Here is a 14448-nt window from a genome sequence, read left to right as displayed (position 1 = left end):
CCTCCCAGACAGCTCTGCCCCGTAGGCAGTGCCCCCTCCCCACCTCCCAGACAGCTCTGCCCCGTAGGCAGTGCCCCCCCAACACGGCTCTGCCTGTGCAGCCAAACCTCATGGTGTTCATCGCGGAGCTCTTCTGGTGGTTTGAGAACGTCAAGCCCGACTTCGTGCAGCCCAGGGACGTGCAGGAGCCAAGGGACGGTGAGTGCCGAGTGCCCACCCCACGCCCATGTGGTGCACATGCGGTGTTGGGGGCTGCGAACAGAAAGCCATGTGCCCGGGGTCTGTGAGCGTGGTACGTTTGTTTTGCAGCTAAAGCCATGTTGCACCCCAAGAGCAGCCGGGCCCCCGTGCCCATCTCCAACGCCACCAAGCGCAGCTTTATGGCCAGCCCGGCTCCCCCGAGCCCAGCTGACCCACCGCCACCCACTGAGGCCTGCGCCCGGGCCCACCTGCACTCTGAGGACCCTGAGTGTCTGTGAGTCTGGGCCCTGGGCCCTCCCCTTTCACAGCAGACCCATGCAGGGTGGTGGGTGGGATGGGGAGCTGTTGGGGAGGGAGGGGTGGGAGTGCAGCAGTTAGCTGTGCACTGAGGGGCCCTGTCAGCCACACACACCCACGCCCAGTAGCTGCCATGCATGGGCTCTGAGTTGGCATGCCAGGCATGGGCCAGCGCTTCCTCGGTGATTTGAAAGCAGTGCTACTTTTGGACCTTCGTGGTCTCACACCCAGGAGAACTCCTGGGGGCCAGCGCGCAGAGCGGTCACTGCCCTCTCTCCCTCCTTGCCTTCTAGTGGAAGAGGGACGTCGACCTTCAGTCCGTCTCACCCGCTGCTGCCACTGAGGCAGAGGCAGCAGAAGACCCTGCAGGGGGAGGACGGCCCGGGTGAGAACTGCCGCCCTGCCCCTGCCAGGACCAGCTGCAGAGCACCCCCCTGTGGGGCCTCTGCAAGAACGCACTCCTCTGCCCACAAAACACGTGTGCACGCATGCATGTACACATGTTCATGAAGGACTTCCAAAGTCCTTGGGAAATTCCATTCTCTTTCAGTTCCATTTCCCTACAGACGTGTCCAGGCCCATTGTACAGACTTGTGTGTGAGCATGAGAACTGAAGGAGAAGGGTGTCTCCAGACATGCCCTCACACGTGCCCTGCCCCCACCACTTGCACACATCCCTGGGGTCTCTTCATGGGGCTGGTTTTATCCCGTGCACATGTGCACGCACACACTCGGGGCCGGGCGATGTTCTGTGCTGCTGTCTGCAGGCTGCTCTGAGCGGGCTGACCGCCCACGCAGGTGGCCTCGGTCATCGTCATGATCGCCTCATTTCCTCTGTGGACACATGAGGGTGCACCCGAAAACCAGAGTTGTTTTTTCCCTCAAAGCTATGTATTTAAGTTTTTGGTTTTTTTTACAAAACAACCTTATCACCTTCAAAGTCCTCTGCATTACACTTAATACATTTATCACGTCTGCGGTTCCATTCTTGGACGCATTTTTCAAACTCACCTGTTTGGATGGCTGACAGCACCTCCCTCGTTTTTTCTTCACTTCTACATCGTCAAATCGCTGTCCTTTCATGTCCCTCTGCATTTGTGGAAACAAAAAGAAGTTGCAGAGTGAGGTCAGGTGTGTGGGGGAAGAGAGGCATGCTATTGTTTTTTTCCCCAAAAAATGGTGCACTGAGACGGCTGCGTGAGCAGGTGCATTGTCATGGTGGCAAAACCAGTCCCCCCTCTGCTACAAATCAGGCCTTTTTTGTTGCACACTGTCACACAATCTTTTCAGTACCTCTGTACAGAAGCTTGATTCACAGTCTGACCAGGTGGAACGAACTCCAAATGCACTACAAGTCAACATTGTTTTCACCCGTTTGGGAAGTGGACAGACATTCAGATGGAGGTTTGTCATCAGTTGACATTTCACCTTTGTTGAGACAAGAAAACCCCTCGTACACTCGTTTCCCACAGCGCCGTCCTCGTAAGCTGTGTTCAACGTCACAACAGTTTCTGCGACATTTTCCCCAGCAGGAAAGAAAATGTCTCAGCTGCACGCTGTTCTCTTAAATCACAAAACACGAGGTTCAAGCAAAACTGCTTCGATAGTAAACTTCACTGTGACCAGAGAGAACCCTCCCAGGCGATGCCACCGGGTGCACTGACTCAGCGGGGAACGTGCACTAGGAAAGCCCCGCTCTGCTCAGCACAGCGCCTTTTTCTGGGGGGCACTTCCTCGTGTGCATGCATACACACACGCACACTCCTCTTCACAGTGGTTTTAATCTACAGGCACCCTCAAGTACAGGCACACCTGGGGGTGGGGGATGTGCCACAGCCTGAGTGTCCATCTGCTGCCCTCATGTGGCTGAGTCGCGGTGCATTTCCTCGAGAAGCGGCCCTGAGACTGGGAGCTGGGGTTCACAGTAAGCACTCCGTTTCCCCACCTGCAGATCAGAGACACCGGTCCAACTCCCTGACAAGAGCTGATGGGCAACCTCGCACTGTGGCCATGGCGTGGTCCGAGAGGAAGGCCAGGTGAGTGAACTCCACCCAGGGTACCTACAGTCCTCGTCACTCCGTACTCACGTGCTCAAGGGCTGGTCCTGGGAGGCATGAGTCCAGGCCCCTGTCGTCACGGTGCCACTCCCAGTGGCCAGCCAGCTGGGTGCCTTCAGGACTCTCCTTCTGAGTCCCAGGCACTGACCAGGGTCTCTCTCCCCACAGACCCGTCTCTCAGCCTGCTCCCTTTGCCCTTCATTATTCGGTCAGCGGTGATGGGGACCTGGGCTCTGGAGACAGTGTCAGCCTGGCTCGCTCCATCAGCAAAGACAGCCTTGCGTCCAACATCATCAGTCTCACACCCCAGAACCAGCCCCACCCCCCCACGGCCACCGCCACCACCAAGACCAACGGGAAGAGCCTGCTGAGCCACGTCAACATGGAGGACGACGACGAGGAGCTGGTGGCCGTCCTCCGGACAGAGGCCGCCGCCCTCGGGACCGATGTGCCAGGACCAGGCACCCCCCAGCGGGCCTCGCCCCGAGCTCCGGACGCCACCAGCAGGCCTGACAGTTTCTTCTTGGAGCCGCTGATGCCGGCCGTGCTCAGGCCAACGAAGGAGAAGCAGGCCGTCACCAAGGAGGATGAGCGGGGGGAGGGGCGGCCCCGCGGCCTCTTTGCCAAGCGGCCCAGTGAGGGCCACCAGCCTGTGGCCCGCAGGAAAGCCGCCAGCAGTCATGGTGGCCGGGACCTGAACCGGACTTTCACCCCCATTTCCTCCTCCGAGGCCGCGGCAGGCGCGAATGCTGAGCTCTCCGAGGCGGGAGTACTGTCGGCAGGCGCTTCGGGCGAGGTGTGTGGCCGGCCTGCGGCCAGCGGAGGCCCCCACTCCCTTCCTCAGGAGCAGGCGGCTGACGGCTTCTTCCTGCACGTTGCCAGGGCCGTGGAGGAGCCTGAGGGCAGCCCGGGTGTGCTGTGCTCGCCAGACTCCGAGCCGTGGACGATCCTGCGGCAGGACTCCGACTCCGACCTGGAGCACGGTGCCGGCGAGGAGGAGTCGGCGAAGCTGCAGGAGGACCTGCAGGTGAGGGAGCACGAGGACAAGGACGATGCCAGCGGCCGCTCCAGCCCCTGCCTCAGCTCCGTCTCGCAGCTCAGCGGCCTGTCTGTGGCCAGCGGGAGCGTGAGAATGACCAGCTTTGCCGAGAGGAAGTTCCAGAGGCTCAACAGCTACGAGACCAAGTCCAGCACCAGCAGCTCCCAGAAGACCACGCCCGACGCGTCCGAGAGCGGCCCCGCGCCCCTGACCAGCTGGAGGCAGAAGCGGGAGCAGAGCCCGAGCGGGCAGGGCCGGGACCACGCCAGCCTGCTGGCCTCGGAGCTGGCGCAGCTGCACATGCAGCTGGAGGAGAAGCGGCGGGCCATCGAGGCCCAGAAGAAGAAGATGGAGGCGCTGTCGGCCCGGCAGCGCCTGAAGCTGGGGAAGGCCGCCTTCCTGCACGTCGTGAGGAAGGGCAAGGCCGACGGCGGCCCCCAGCCCCTCCGGCCCGAGCACGGGGCCAGGGAGCACGTGCCCCACAACGGGGAGGCAGCCGGGGAGGCCGGGCCGGGCACAGACGGGCTGTTCTCTGAGACCCGGCTGCGGAAGGAGGGCAAGGTACTGGAGGAGGGCCTGGGCGAGGTGCTGGACATCAGCGAGGGTGACCTGTCCATTGAGAAGCTCAGCGAGACCATCAGCACGCTGCAGCAGGCCATCCTGAAGATCTCCCAGCAGCAGGAGCAGCTGCTCACTAAGCCCCCTGCCCTGCCCGCGCTGGCACCCAAGAATGGCGCCCCAGACCACAAGGGGAAGGTGGCCATCCACTTCCCCGAGCCGCTGTCCCCCCCGGGCATGACTGCACACCGCAAGCCTCCACGCCTAGGCCAGGCACGGAGCTCCCGGGCGGGACGGCCCACGGAGCTGAAGGTGCCCAGGGAGCGGCTGCAGGGCACCTCCCGGGGCAAGACCCCGACGCCCAGTGCTGAGGGCCCCGCACACCTGCGGTCAGCACCCGTGGGCAGCCACGCCAGGACACCCCCTGATCCGGGCCAGGACGGCGCTGGTGCTGACGGGTGTGAGCCCCCCGACACGCTGCGTTTCGACCCACACAGACTGCACGACGCCAACAACCAGCGTGTGCCCAGGGACCCCAACGTCCTGGCCGAGGCACTGGCCGAGCTCCCAGTGAAGGGGACTGGCCTCGGGGAGGAGCCGCCACGTGGCAGGGCCAGCCTCATCCAAGTGGACCTCTCTGACCTCAAGACGCCCGACGGGGACGGGGAAGTCCACGATGGCTCTGGCGGCCTGGCTGGCGACAGTGACCAGAAGCTTGGGCTTGGCTTCTTCTTCAAGGTACTGACAGGTGGAAGGTGGGGGTGGGGACAGGACATTGTCTCAGAGCAGGGCTAGCGGGTCAGGGTGCTGCCCTCTGCTGGGCGTCTTCGCTCAGCAGGCTGTGCGCAAAGCCCACCAACTGCCAGCGAGTCCTTGCCCGCTCACTGCGACTACAGGACGGGATAGAAGCCTCCCACGTGGGTTTCTGAGGTGGGGACTCTGCAATGGCTGGTCGATTTGGGCTGCTGGCCGGCTGCGCCTCCAGGAGCTCTTTGCTGCCGTCTTCACGGGGGCTGCCGTGGGCCCCGCCTGCCCTCCCTCGGCACTGGCTGCTCACCCTGGGAAGGCGCCCCGGCCCAGGGCCTGTCTGGCGAGCGTGAGTGTGGAGGGCCAGCCTCTCGAGGTGTCTGTGTTGCGGCCCACAGCCTGCCCTCGTCCCTCCCAGGGGCTCTGGGCGGCCCCCTGGTGGCTGTGCGGTGGTGCGGCGGGTGACATGCTGTGTGCCCTGCAGGATGAGCAGAAGGCGGAGGACGAGCTGGCTAGGAAGCGGGCGGCCTTCCTCCTGAAGCAGCAGCGCAAGGCCGAGGAGGCGCGGGCACGGAAGCAGCAGCTGGAGGCCGAGGGGGAGCTCAAGCGGGACGAAGCCCGGTCAGTGCCGCCTCCCCGCCCGCCCCGCGGTGCCCGCCGGTCCCGCCGCGGCCTGGCTGACGGCGTGGCCTCTGTGTCAGGCGCAAAGCGGAGGAAGACCGGATCCGGAAGGAGGAGGAGAAGGCACGGCGTGAGCTCATCAAGCAGGAGTACCTGCGCCGGAAGCAGCAGCAGGCAGCCCTGGAGGAGCAGGGCCTGGGCAAGCCCAAGGCCAGGCCCAGGAAGCCGCGGCCCAAGTCTGCCCACCGAGAGGAGTCCTGCAGCGACTCGGGCGCCCAGGGATCCTCCACGCGTAAGCTGGCTCTCGGGGATGGGGTGGGGGTGGGGGGCGCGCCCACGGCCAGCACTCACAGCTGGTCTCTCTGTAGCCGACAACCTGAGCCGTGCCCAGTCGGGATCCAGCCTGTCCTTGGCGTCGGCTGCCACGACCGAGCCGGAGAGCGTCCACTCAGGAGGCACACCATCCCAGCGGTGAGCCGGCCAGGACACTGAGGGGTACCTTCCAATCTGGATGCGACGACACACCCCTCCTGCCCCCGCCGCGCCCCCCCCCCCCAGCTGCTCGCTTGCCAGGACTCTGTGCTGGATCGCACTGGGGTTGGTGTTGTGTCCCCCCAGCCTCCTTCGTTCTGGAACATTCCGAAGCCTCCCCCTCTGTCTCGGAGGGCTGGCCGCTTGGTTTGGGCTCCTGGGTGTGGCTCAGGCTCTGTGGAGCTGTCCGGCTCTCCTCTGGTGAGCGCCTGGGGGTGCAGGGCAGTGGTGAGGAGCTGCGTGGCTTGTGGGAATGCCTCTCGGCTCTGCCCGGCTCCCTCGTGAGCACTCTGCCTGCAGCCCTTGGTGAGCTGGCGGAGAGCGCGCCTCTTCCCATGTGGCCACTACGTGCACTCTGGACACACGTGCCCACACGCAGTCTGCATCCGCACGTGCCAGCAGGTCCACCCAGTCGTGGCTGTGCACTTGCCCACACCTGCTCATTGTACACCCTCATCTGTCTGGCTGTGCACGTGCACATGCACAGGGTGGGTGCAGCAGACGTGTGTGTGCACACTCGCCTATGTGTCTGCTGACCACGGCCGGGTCTGCAGGGCTTGAGGAGGGCACTCTCCCTCACAGGCTGGGCTCGGATACCCTCTGAGGTGCGGATTCTGTTCCCTCCACCACACCCCTTGCAGCCAGGGCCTCCTTGCTGAGGTCACTTTGGGCGATAGCAGTGGACTGGCCAGGGTCATCCTCCACTGCAGCTCCAGCCCCGGTGCCCTCTGGCTCTGTTCACACTGTCCACGGGAGGGCGGGTGACCTTTGCCCTGTGTCCATGTGGCTGAAGGCGCCTCCTCGCCCCCATCCCTCCTCTGCCAGAGTGGAGTCGCTGGAAGCCCTGCCCACGCTGAGCCGGAACCCAAGTAGGAGCACGGACCGAGACTGGGAGACGGCGTCCGCCGCATCCTCCCTCGCCTCCGTGGCCGAGTACACAGGTAATTGCCGTGCAGGCACAGTATGCTGGTGTGGCTCCCGCGGGGTCGGCCGAGGTCATTGTTGGCACAACACAGTGGAGGCCTCATGGCCTGGTCCTGCGGACCGGCCGCCTGACGCAGGAGCGGGTGTGTTTGCTCCGGGGTGCCGCAGCGCCCCGGCCAGGGGTGGGCTGGGGAGGGGCAGTGTGGGCCGGCCGGGCTGTGGGGCTGTCTGTCCACTGATAGCCGTCCCCAGAGGCCAGGCTTGGGAACAGGTCCAGGGTCTGTGCGCTGACTGCTCTCTGTCCGCCCGCGCAGGTCCCAAGCTCTTCAAAGAGCCCAGCAGCAAGTCGAACAAGCCCATCATCCACAACGCCATCTCGCACTGCTGCCTGGCCGGGAAGGTCAACGAGCCACACAAGAACTCCATCCTGGAGGCGAGCGCGGGCGCGGGCACGGGCTCGGGCTCGGCAGGGCCCTCGGAGTGCCAGGGTCCGAGGCAGGAAAGGGGGTGGGGGTGGGGAGCGCTGGGCACCGTGCAGACAGCGGGGTCCCCTCGGGCTCTTCATGGAGCAGTTGTTCTCCTACTTAGAGCGTGGTGCACCCACGACGTGCGCGCCCATCACAGACGCGCTTCCCACCGTTGTTCTACCGTTTGTCTCCTTCATCCCTGGCCTCACAGAAGACCGCCAGACACCTTCAGCAGCAGGGTCTGCCCGTGCGGCAGAGCCTGGGTCAGCCAGGAGCTGACAGCTGCTGGTGGGATGGAGGGAGGTAGTGCCCATCTCCACTGCTGGCAGGGTGGGGAAGGGTCCAGTTGCTACAGGAGGCAGTAGTGTGGCGGTTCCTCAGAAAACAGGCCAGAGCACCCAGGGTACACCCCCAGGATGTGCAAGCAGAGGCCGGGACAGTCCCCGGAGGCCGCCGCCAGCAGAGTGGTGCCAGCAGCCGGTGGCATACTCCTCACACAGTGGGAGGAGAGGGGACGTCTGGGGCTGGGGGAACATGGCTGAGTGACGGACAGACCAGTCTGCGCGCCCTGAGAGAGCAGGCCCGCGTTTAGCAGCGGTGCAGGGTGGCCGCACAGCTGTGAGCAGGTGAACTAGCAGGCCTGTGTGGCGGACGCATTCCCGGCAGCTGATGCCAACAGACACCGCTGCGCTTGGTTCTTTGATTGAGTGGTTTAGGGTCATGGCTTCCTGGGACAGCCCCGCTAAGGGCCCCAGGGACGACAGCTAGTCTCTGCTCCCCGAAAACAACAGGAATAGGGAAGGCCGGGAAGATCAGCAGCAGGAGCCAGAATGAGCGGCTCCCAGCTGGCTGTGCCCTGGCCTGCGCCCCGGACACGACAGCCCGTGGCCCGAGATTCTGCGGAGGCGGCTGACGAGCAGGGACACGGGGAGGGGTCTCACGTTTAGGTGACCCTCGGCTGCAGGGGTTGGATGCACTCCTCCAAGGGGGTTCGAATGTAAGCCAGGTCTCCCCATGGGGTCCCAGCGGCGGCAGCAGCTTCCCCGGTCGGCAGGAGCCTCGGCGTTGCGTACGCTCATTGGGAGCCGAGCGTGGCTGTCAGTCCCTGGAGCGTCCTGACGCCTGCACTGCACGCGGGCCTCATTGGGTCCCCACAACAAGCAGACTGTCAGCTGCTCGGCGCCCCGCCGGCCCCGCCTGCTGCAACGGTGTGACGCCTCAAGGCTGCACAGATGCCACCACCTCCCCTCGTTAAACGGTCTCGCCATGCTAGACTGGCACCCGTCTCCTTCCTGCCGTGGTGACCTGTGTGCTCGGGCCACTGGCTCACGGGCCCCAGAGCCCATCCCCAGGCACCCTGTGGTGGGACTTTGTGGTTGTCCTTCCACAGTCGTCCCTGGGGTGGTGGGCACTTGGGCTTTCCCACGTGGCAGCTGCGAGGAAGGCCGCTGTGCTTGTCCATGGCCAAGGTGCGTCTAAGAGCCACGGCTGATACGAAACAAGGGGTTAAGTAAGAAGTCTCCCCGTGGGAGCACCCTTGTCTGAGGCGTGTTGGGTGCCGTGGGGGAAGAAGGGCTGAGGTGTTGGGGCTCGTAGCGGAGGGTTCACAAAGAGAAGGATGGGCAGCGGGGCCGTACATCACGTGGACAGGACAGCTGCGGAGCCATGTCCTTTGGTGGAGCAGGCATTTCAGAGGATGGGGGAAGCATCTCCAGGGACAGCGAAGAAGCCGCTGAAGCCAGGAGGGGGTGGAAGAGCCACCATTGCCTATTGCTGCCGCGGCCTCAGCAGGACCAGTGGGCACCAGATGGGTGGCATCAAGAGCCTGCCTTCTCACTGTGTCTCAGGCTGCGTGAGGGTACTGAAGGAGATTCTGCAGACCGGCTTGTGAGCACCAGGGGTCCAGAGACAGGGCCATCGGACACCTGTGGGGCCAGCGGCATTCCACACAGAGGCTGCTGTGTAGGGTTCTTACAGGGTCCCGGGAGGGCTCGGTGCTTACGGGGCAGAAACGAACCTCACGGAGGGTTTCCCGTGCGCTCCAGGCTGCCGGGCTGTCCTGTGAGGAGGACGCTGGGAAACCACACCAGGATCTTGTCCCCACACTTCCAAGAACGTGGAAATGAGCACACATAGTCCCCCGAGGGTACAGAATCCTCAGGGATAGGGTTCCAGAAACAAACTCACGGTTACCGGCCTTGTGCACGCCCAGCGCTGCAAGTCTTCACTGGGGCCACAGCCTGGTCTTTCTCCCAAGGGGCCGCAGGGGGTGTGAACTGCCTCCCGTCGTGTGCTGCCACACCAGGGCTCCCAGGCAGAGAAGTGTGGAGACGGGGTGGGTGAAGGGCTGGCTCTGACAGTGTTGTGTAGTACAGGGTTTCCCAGGGGTGCACTGTGACCCACGGGTCCCAGGCAGAAACGTGTTCTCCCTTCTGAGCAGAGCTGCTGGGTGAGGGCACCGCCCTCCCTCCTCAGCCGTCCGCAGGGGCACGCGGGTTCGGTTTCCCCTCCTGGTCCTCACTAGCGGCTCCCAGCCTTTCTGAACGCAGCCCGGGTGGGCTACCGAGTGACTGCTGAGGCTCGGCCTTGCACCGCGTGTCAAGCCGCTGCACGGAGGGGCTGCTGTGTTGTGGGGCTGCCCTGGCTGTGGGAGCAGGTGCCTGCAGTCTCACTCTTTGCTCTCCCCTCCTGCCCCCCCTCTCCCCCCCAGGAGCTAGAAAAGTGTGACGCCAACCACTACATCATCCTGTTCCGAGATGCGGGCTGCCAGTTCCGGGCCCTCTACTGCTACTACCCCGACACCGAGGAGATGGACAAGCTGACCGGTACGGGGCCCAAGAGCGTCACCAGGAAGATGGTCGACAAGCTGTACAAGTACAGCTCAGACCGCAAGCAGTTCACTCTGATCCCGGCCAAGACCATGTCTGTCAGTGTGGACGCGCTCACCATCCACAACCACCTGTGGCAACCCAAGCGGCCGGCCGCGCCCAAGAAGACACAGACCCGCAAGTAAGCCCGCAGGGCGCAGCACAGCGCAGGCGGCTTCATGCCGGGAGTGGCCCTCCTCGTACAGCACGAGGAGCAGGAGTGTGGGCCGGGCAGCTGCAGGCTCTGGGCTCTGGGGCAGGGGTGTCCTTGTACTTGACGTTCCCCCAGCATCGGTGACACAGCACAGTTACTTCGTGGGCCTCCCCTCCCCCGGCGCAGGGGTGCTGGCTGGTGCGGAGCCTGACCCTGGGCCAGGCGTCTGGACGTCTCTCGGGGTACCCTCCCCCAGGCCCGCCACGAGAGTGTGACTGTGTCTGCTGCCCCGCTTGCCTGCAGCACTCTACAGGGCCGGAAGGTGCTCGCTCTTTGCTGCTGGAAAGTCACCGGCTGGACTCCCAAGCGAGGGTTCCCAAGCGCCGGGCCCTCGGGGCTGCTGTGGTGTTGGGCACACCACGTGTCCACCGACAGCCCGAGGCCGGTGGCAGGTACGAGGAGGAGCTGCGCCCCTGCCTGGTGGGCTTCCTGACGGTGGACTGTTCTGCTCTCCGCATGCCCCTCCTGTGAGCCGGTGCACCGCGGTGCTGGGCCCTCCTGTTGTTAGCGTGTGCTTACTGGCTGCCGGGCCCCTCTGCTGCCAGGGCGCCACGCTGTTTGGTTGTATATTTACAGGCGGTCACGGAGCTGCCGGCTGGCCATGGGGTGGCACTGCATCCTTTGGTGTCGGTCGGCCGTGCGTGTGGTTGCTGAGTGTGTGCAGACAGACCCCTCCTGGGCGCCCAGCCTGGCACAGGGTTGTGGGGGACGGGCCCGGCGTGTGTGCCGGGGAGGGTTCTGGAGTCACGCCCATTGGCATGCTCTCTTGGAAGTGTTACTTGAACCTGCCCCGCCCTTCAGAGAAGGCGGAGCCACCCACCAGCAGTGATGGCGCGGGAGGGAGGTGGGTGCAGCGGCCGAGTACACTGCGTGCTGTGCTGGACCTGGGCCCTGGCCAGTGACCAGTGATCGCTCGCACGTGTCCTGGGTTTCTCCCTGTTCGTGCGGTCCAGAGTCTCCCCATATTTATTTTAAGGAAGCACTCCAAGGTAATAAAGTCGTTGACTGATTTGCTTTCTATGAGTTGCCGTGTGAGCTGTGACCATTTGCTGTCGGCGGTGGTATGGCCCCTGCTCGCACCCGTCCCCCTCCCTGCAGCACGGTGTGGCGGACGGCACAGGCCTGCTGATGGGCAAGGTGCCTGTGGTGCTGGGCTGGGGACCAGCAGAGTGCTGAGACCCTCGGGGTGTACAGTGCCCCGATTCACAGCCTGTGGGAGCTGTGTCCAGCAGCCCCCATCTGTGTCCTTGGTCGCAGCCCCCTCTGTAGTGGGGCGTGCAGCCCTCGCCGGCCACAATGCACACATGCGCCCTTGGCTGGTGGGGAGGGGGTGGCAGTCGTGAGGGGAGCTGGGCCTCGGGCCCTCCCTGGCACATACCCACGCCCACCCAACACCACGTATCTGTGCTGATGAAGACATTGGGGACAGACAGCTCCTCCCTGGGTGCCATCATTCTCAGGGCCACCACCACCAGCAGCAGAGCTGCCTCTCACTCCCAGGCCACACCTGCTCAGGGGGCCCCTGTTTGGGGCCTCGCTGGGGGCAGGGGTCTGCGGGTCTCTCGGGTGGTGGTCAGGGACCAGTGCAGGGATGTCTTGCTCGGCTGGGAGCAGGATTCTGTCCTAGATGTCTTTGCACCCACACAGTCGCCCCTCACCCTCCATCACATTCCAGGGCCTGCTCTGGCCAGGCTTCCAGGGAGGGCGTGGGGGAGGTGGGGGCACGGGCATTCCTGAATGGCTCCTGAAAGGGGTCCCGGAAGTCTGTGAACTGTCAGCCACCAGACGCGAGGAGCCAGGCTGGTGGGCGGCCCAGCGCATGGCCGCAGGAGGGCACACCGCAGCGTGCCTGGCAGTGGGCTTGCAGTTCACCTCGGGCTGCCGGGTCTTGTCTTCAACCCAAGAGGGAGAGCCCTTGACCAGGGTGAAGGGGGGGCGGGCAGAGGCCCACAGCGCCGGCAGCTGCTCCCCGGAGGCTGTCTCTGGGGCTCAGGCAGAGAAGCCCCTTAACACCAAGCCCACTGGCTCTGCCTGGGCCGAGCTGTGGGACCGCTGCCTGTTCTTAAAGGGCCGGTGCTCCTTCCCCTGGCTGGAGAGGGCGCCCCGTGGGGCTGGCTGGTTAGACTGACGACCCTGCCGTGCAGGAAGACGTCCAGCAACGTCACACAAGACCCCGCCACGGGATCTGTGCGCACTCGGCTCACGGCACCCAGGGTGCAGTGCCCTCCCACTGCCAGCCCCCAGGAGCGGGTATGTCTCGCTACCATTCCACATCAGTGCTGTACAATACCGGAATCGTATGGAGCCACCGTTTGTGAAGACATGGCCCGTGTGTGCGTGTGTCAGATGCCTGCGAGAGGCACGAGGGTGGATGTGCTGTTTGCGCCATGGTCACGTCATCTCTGGGAGGAAGCTGACTGCCAGCCACAGGGAGGCGGCTTGGGGTGTGGGTGCGGGTGGGGGGTGTTGGGCAGGCAGGGATCCCATCTGGCCTTGGAGTGGGGTGAGGACCGCCAGGGTCCGGCAGACCTTTCCGCTCCCGTTCCCCTGAGAGAGCCAGTGCTCTTGCCCTTCGGGTCTCAGGACTTGCCCCTAAATGTGTCTGAGGGTCGTGGGGTTTTATTTCACATTGAAATAATTTCTGTATCACTGCTGGTGTAGAGAGCAGACCAGCAAAGTATACACCGGCTGGCAACTCCTCCACTTGCTGTTGGGTGGCGGGCATGGCGCTCTTCGAGCCGGGCAGCCCTGCCACCCCTCCACATGGTGGCATCAGCACATTGCTCTTCACGGGCAGCTTCTCTGAGCCTGCCTGCTCTTGTGACCTTGACCCCACGGGGGCCTCCATGAAGGGTGCAGCGCTCAGAGCAGACTCCTCACCCCTCAGGCTCCATGGTGGTTTGGGTCACAGAGGACGGGGGGCTATTTCTGATTTCAGATCTCAGGGCATTACTTCAGGGGTCTGCCCAGAACGTCTGGGATCCCTGGGTGCTTGAGACCCGGGACTGCCTTTTGCTTTGATCTGGAATCAAAATCTTCTGTATGGGAGGGTCAGCTGAAAGTTACTGCTACAGGACACATGTGCCTACCTGAAACAAAACACTAAGGTGAAGCGGGGGCCTCAAGGGCTCCTCCCTCAGACTCACGTGCTTCCTCCCTCAGACACAGACGTCTCCATCAGACTTGCGTGTCTCCTCCATCAGTCCTGTGTTCCTTGAGGTTTGGGGAACAGCCCTGGCTCTCCTGGAAGCATGCAGAAGACCCTCTTGTGACTCTCCTGCCCTTTTCCCACCCAGGCAGTTTCCCCTGACAAGCTGCCCCCGATGAGCCCCATAGGTGTCCTGGGTCCTTCGGGAAACTATCAAGGTGACCCTCTGGGAATCCAAGAATCATTGCCATTGCTTTTTGAGCTGACCTTCTGCCTTGAATCTCAGTGCCCCCGGGAGCCCCTGTGTCGGAGGTGCCTCGATGTTGAAGGCAACCATGGAGTCTGGACAGGTGTCTGCACCCATTCACCCAACCCCATTGACTGCCCGGGGTCAACCTCCTGCGAGTCTGAACATCTCCAGCTGCAAGTCTCCTCCACGTACCCTTGTTTGCCTGGCGTCTTTTCAACGATTACATAAAAACACACATTTTTTGACTTCCGGGAAGATGGCGACGGAGTGACACGTACCAGAGGGACTCCGCAGAATCCATCCCAGGAGAGTTGCTTAGAGGGAACGTTAACACAATTGGAACGCAGGAGGAACATCATAAAGCTAAGTAGTCACAGACCCACAGGGTTTTGAGGGGCTGGGGGCTTTTGGCTTACCTCAGTGGAAGCCGGCTGGGGCTTGACTTTGGCCCTGCCACTGTCTCTGCCAGAGCCTGGATCATTTGGAGCCCGTAGGGGGGTTTAGTATCAACACAGCCACAGCTAGCC

At 63.6% G+C, this 14448-nt stretch overlaps 1 protein-coding gene across 1 annotated transcript in view; it reads left to right on the top strand.

Annotated features, from left to right (window-relative positions):
• CAMSAP1 (calmodulin regulated spectrin associated protein 1) overlaps positions 1-11546 on the top strand; it is a 31714-nt gene extending 20168 nt beyond the window's left edge. Inside the window, exons 5-15 of the mRNA XM_045289349.1 lie at positions 55-198; positions 310-475; positions 792-883; positions 2450-2534; positions 2724-4890; positions 5384-5520; positions 5601-5812; positions 5889-5991; positions 6877-6992; positions 7290-7408; positions 10153-11546. Coding sequence (XP_045145284.1) covers positions 55-198; positions 310-475; positions 792-883; positions 2450-2534; positions 2724-4890; positions 5384-5520; positions 5601-5812; positions 5889-5991; positions 6877-6992; positions 7290-7408; positions 10153-10455 — 3644 coding nt within the window. The 3' untranslated portion in view covers positions 10456-11546. The remainder of the gene's footprint in view (positions 1-54; positions 199-309; positions 476-791; positions 884-2449; positions 2535-2723; positions 4891-5383; positions 5521-5600; positions 5813-5888; positions 5992-6876; positions 6993-7289; positions 7409-10152) is intronic.
• Positions 11547-14448: the final 2902 nt, after the last annotated feature.

Source organism: Echinops telfairi, unplaced genomic scaffold (genome assembly GCF_000313985.2).
Source record: "Echinops telfairi isolate 266 unplaced genomic scaffold, ASM31398v2 ScPeMD7_25;HRSCAF=90, whole genome shotgun sequence".
NCBI lineage: Eukaryota > Metazoa > Chordata > Mammalia > Afrosoricida > Tenrecidae > Echinops > Echinops telfairi.
This window is presented reverse-complemented; position numbering and strand designations above follow the sequence as displayed.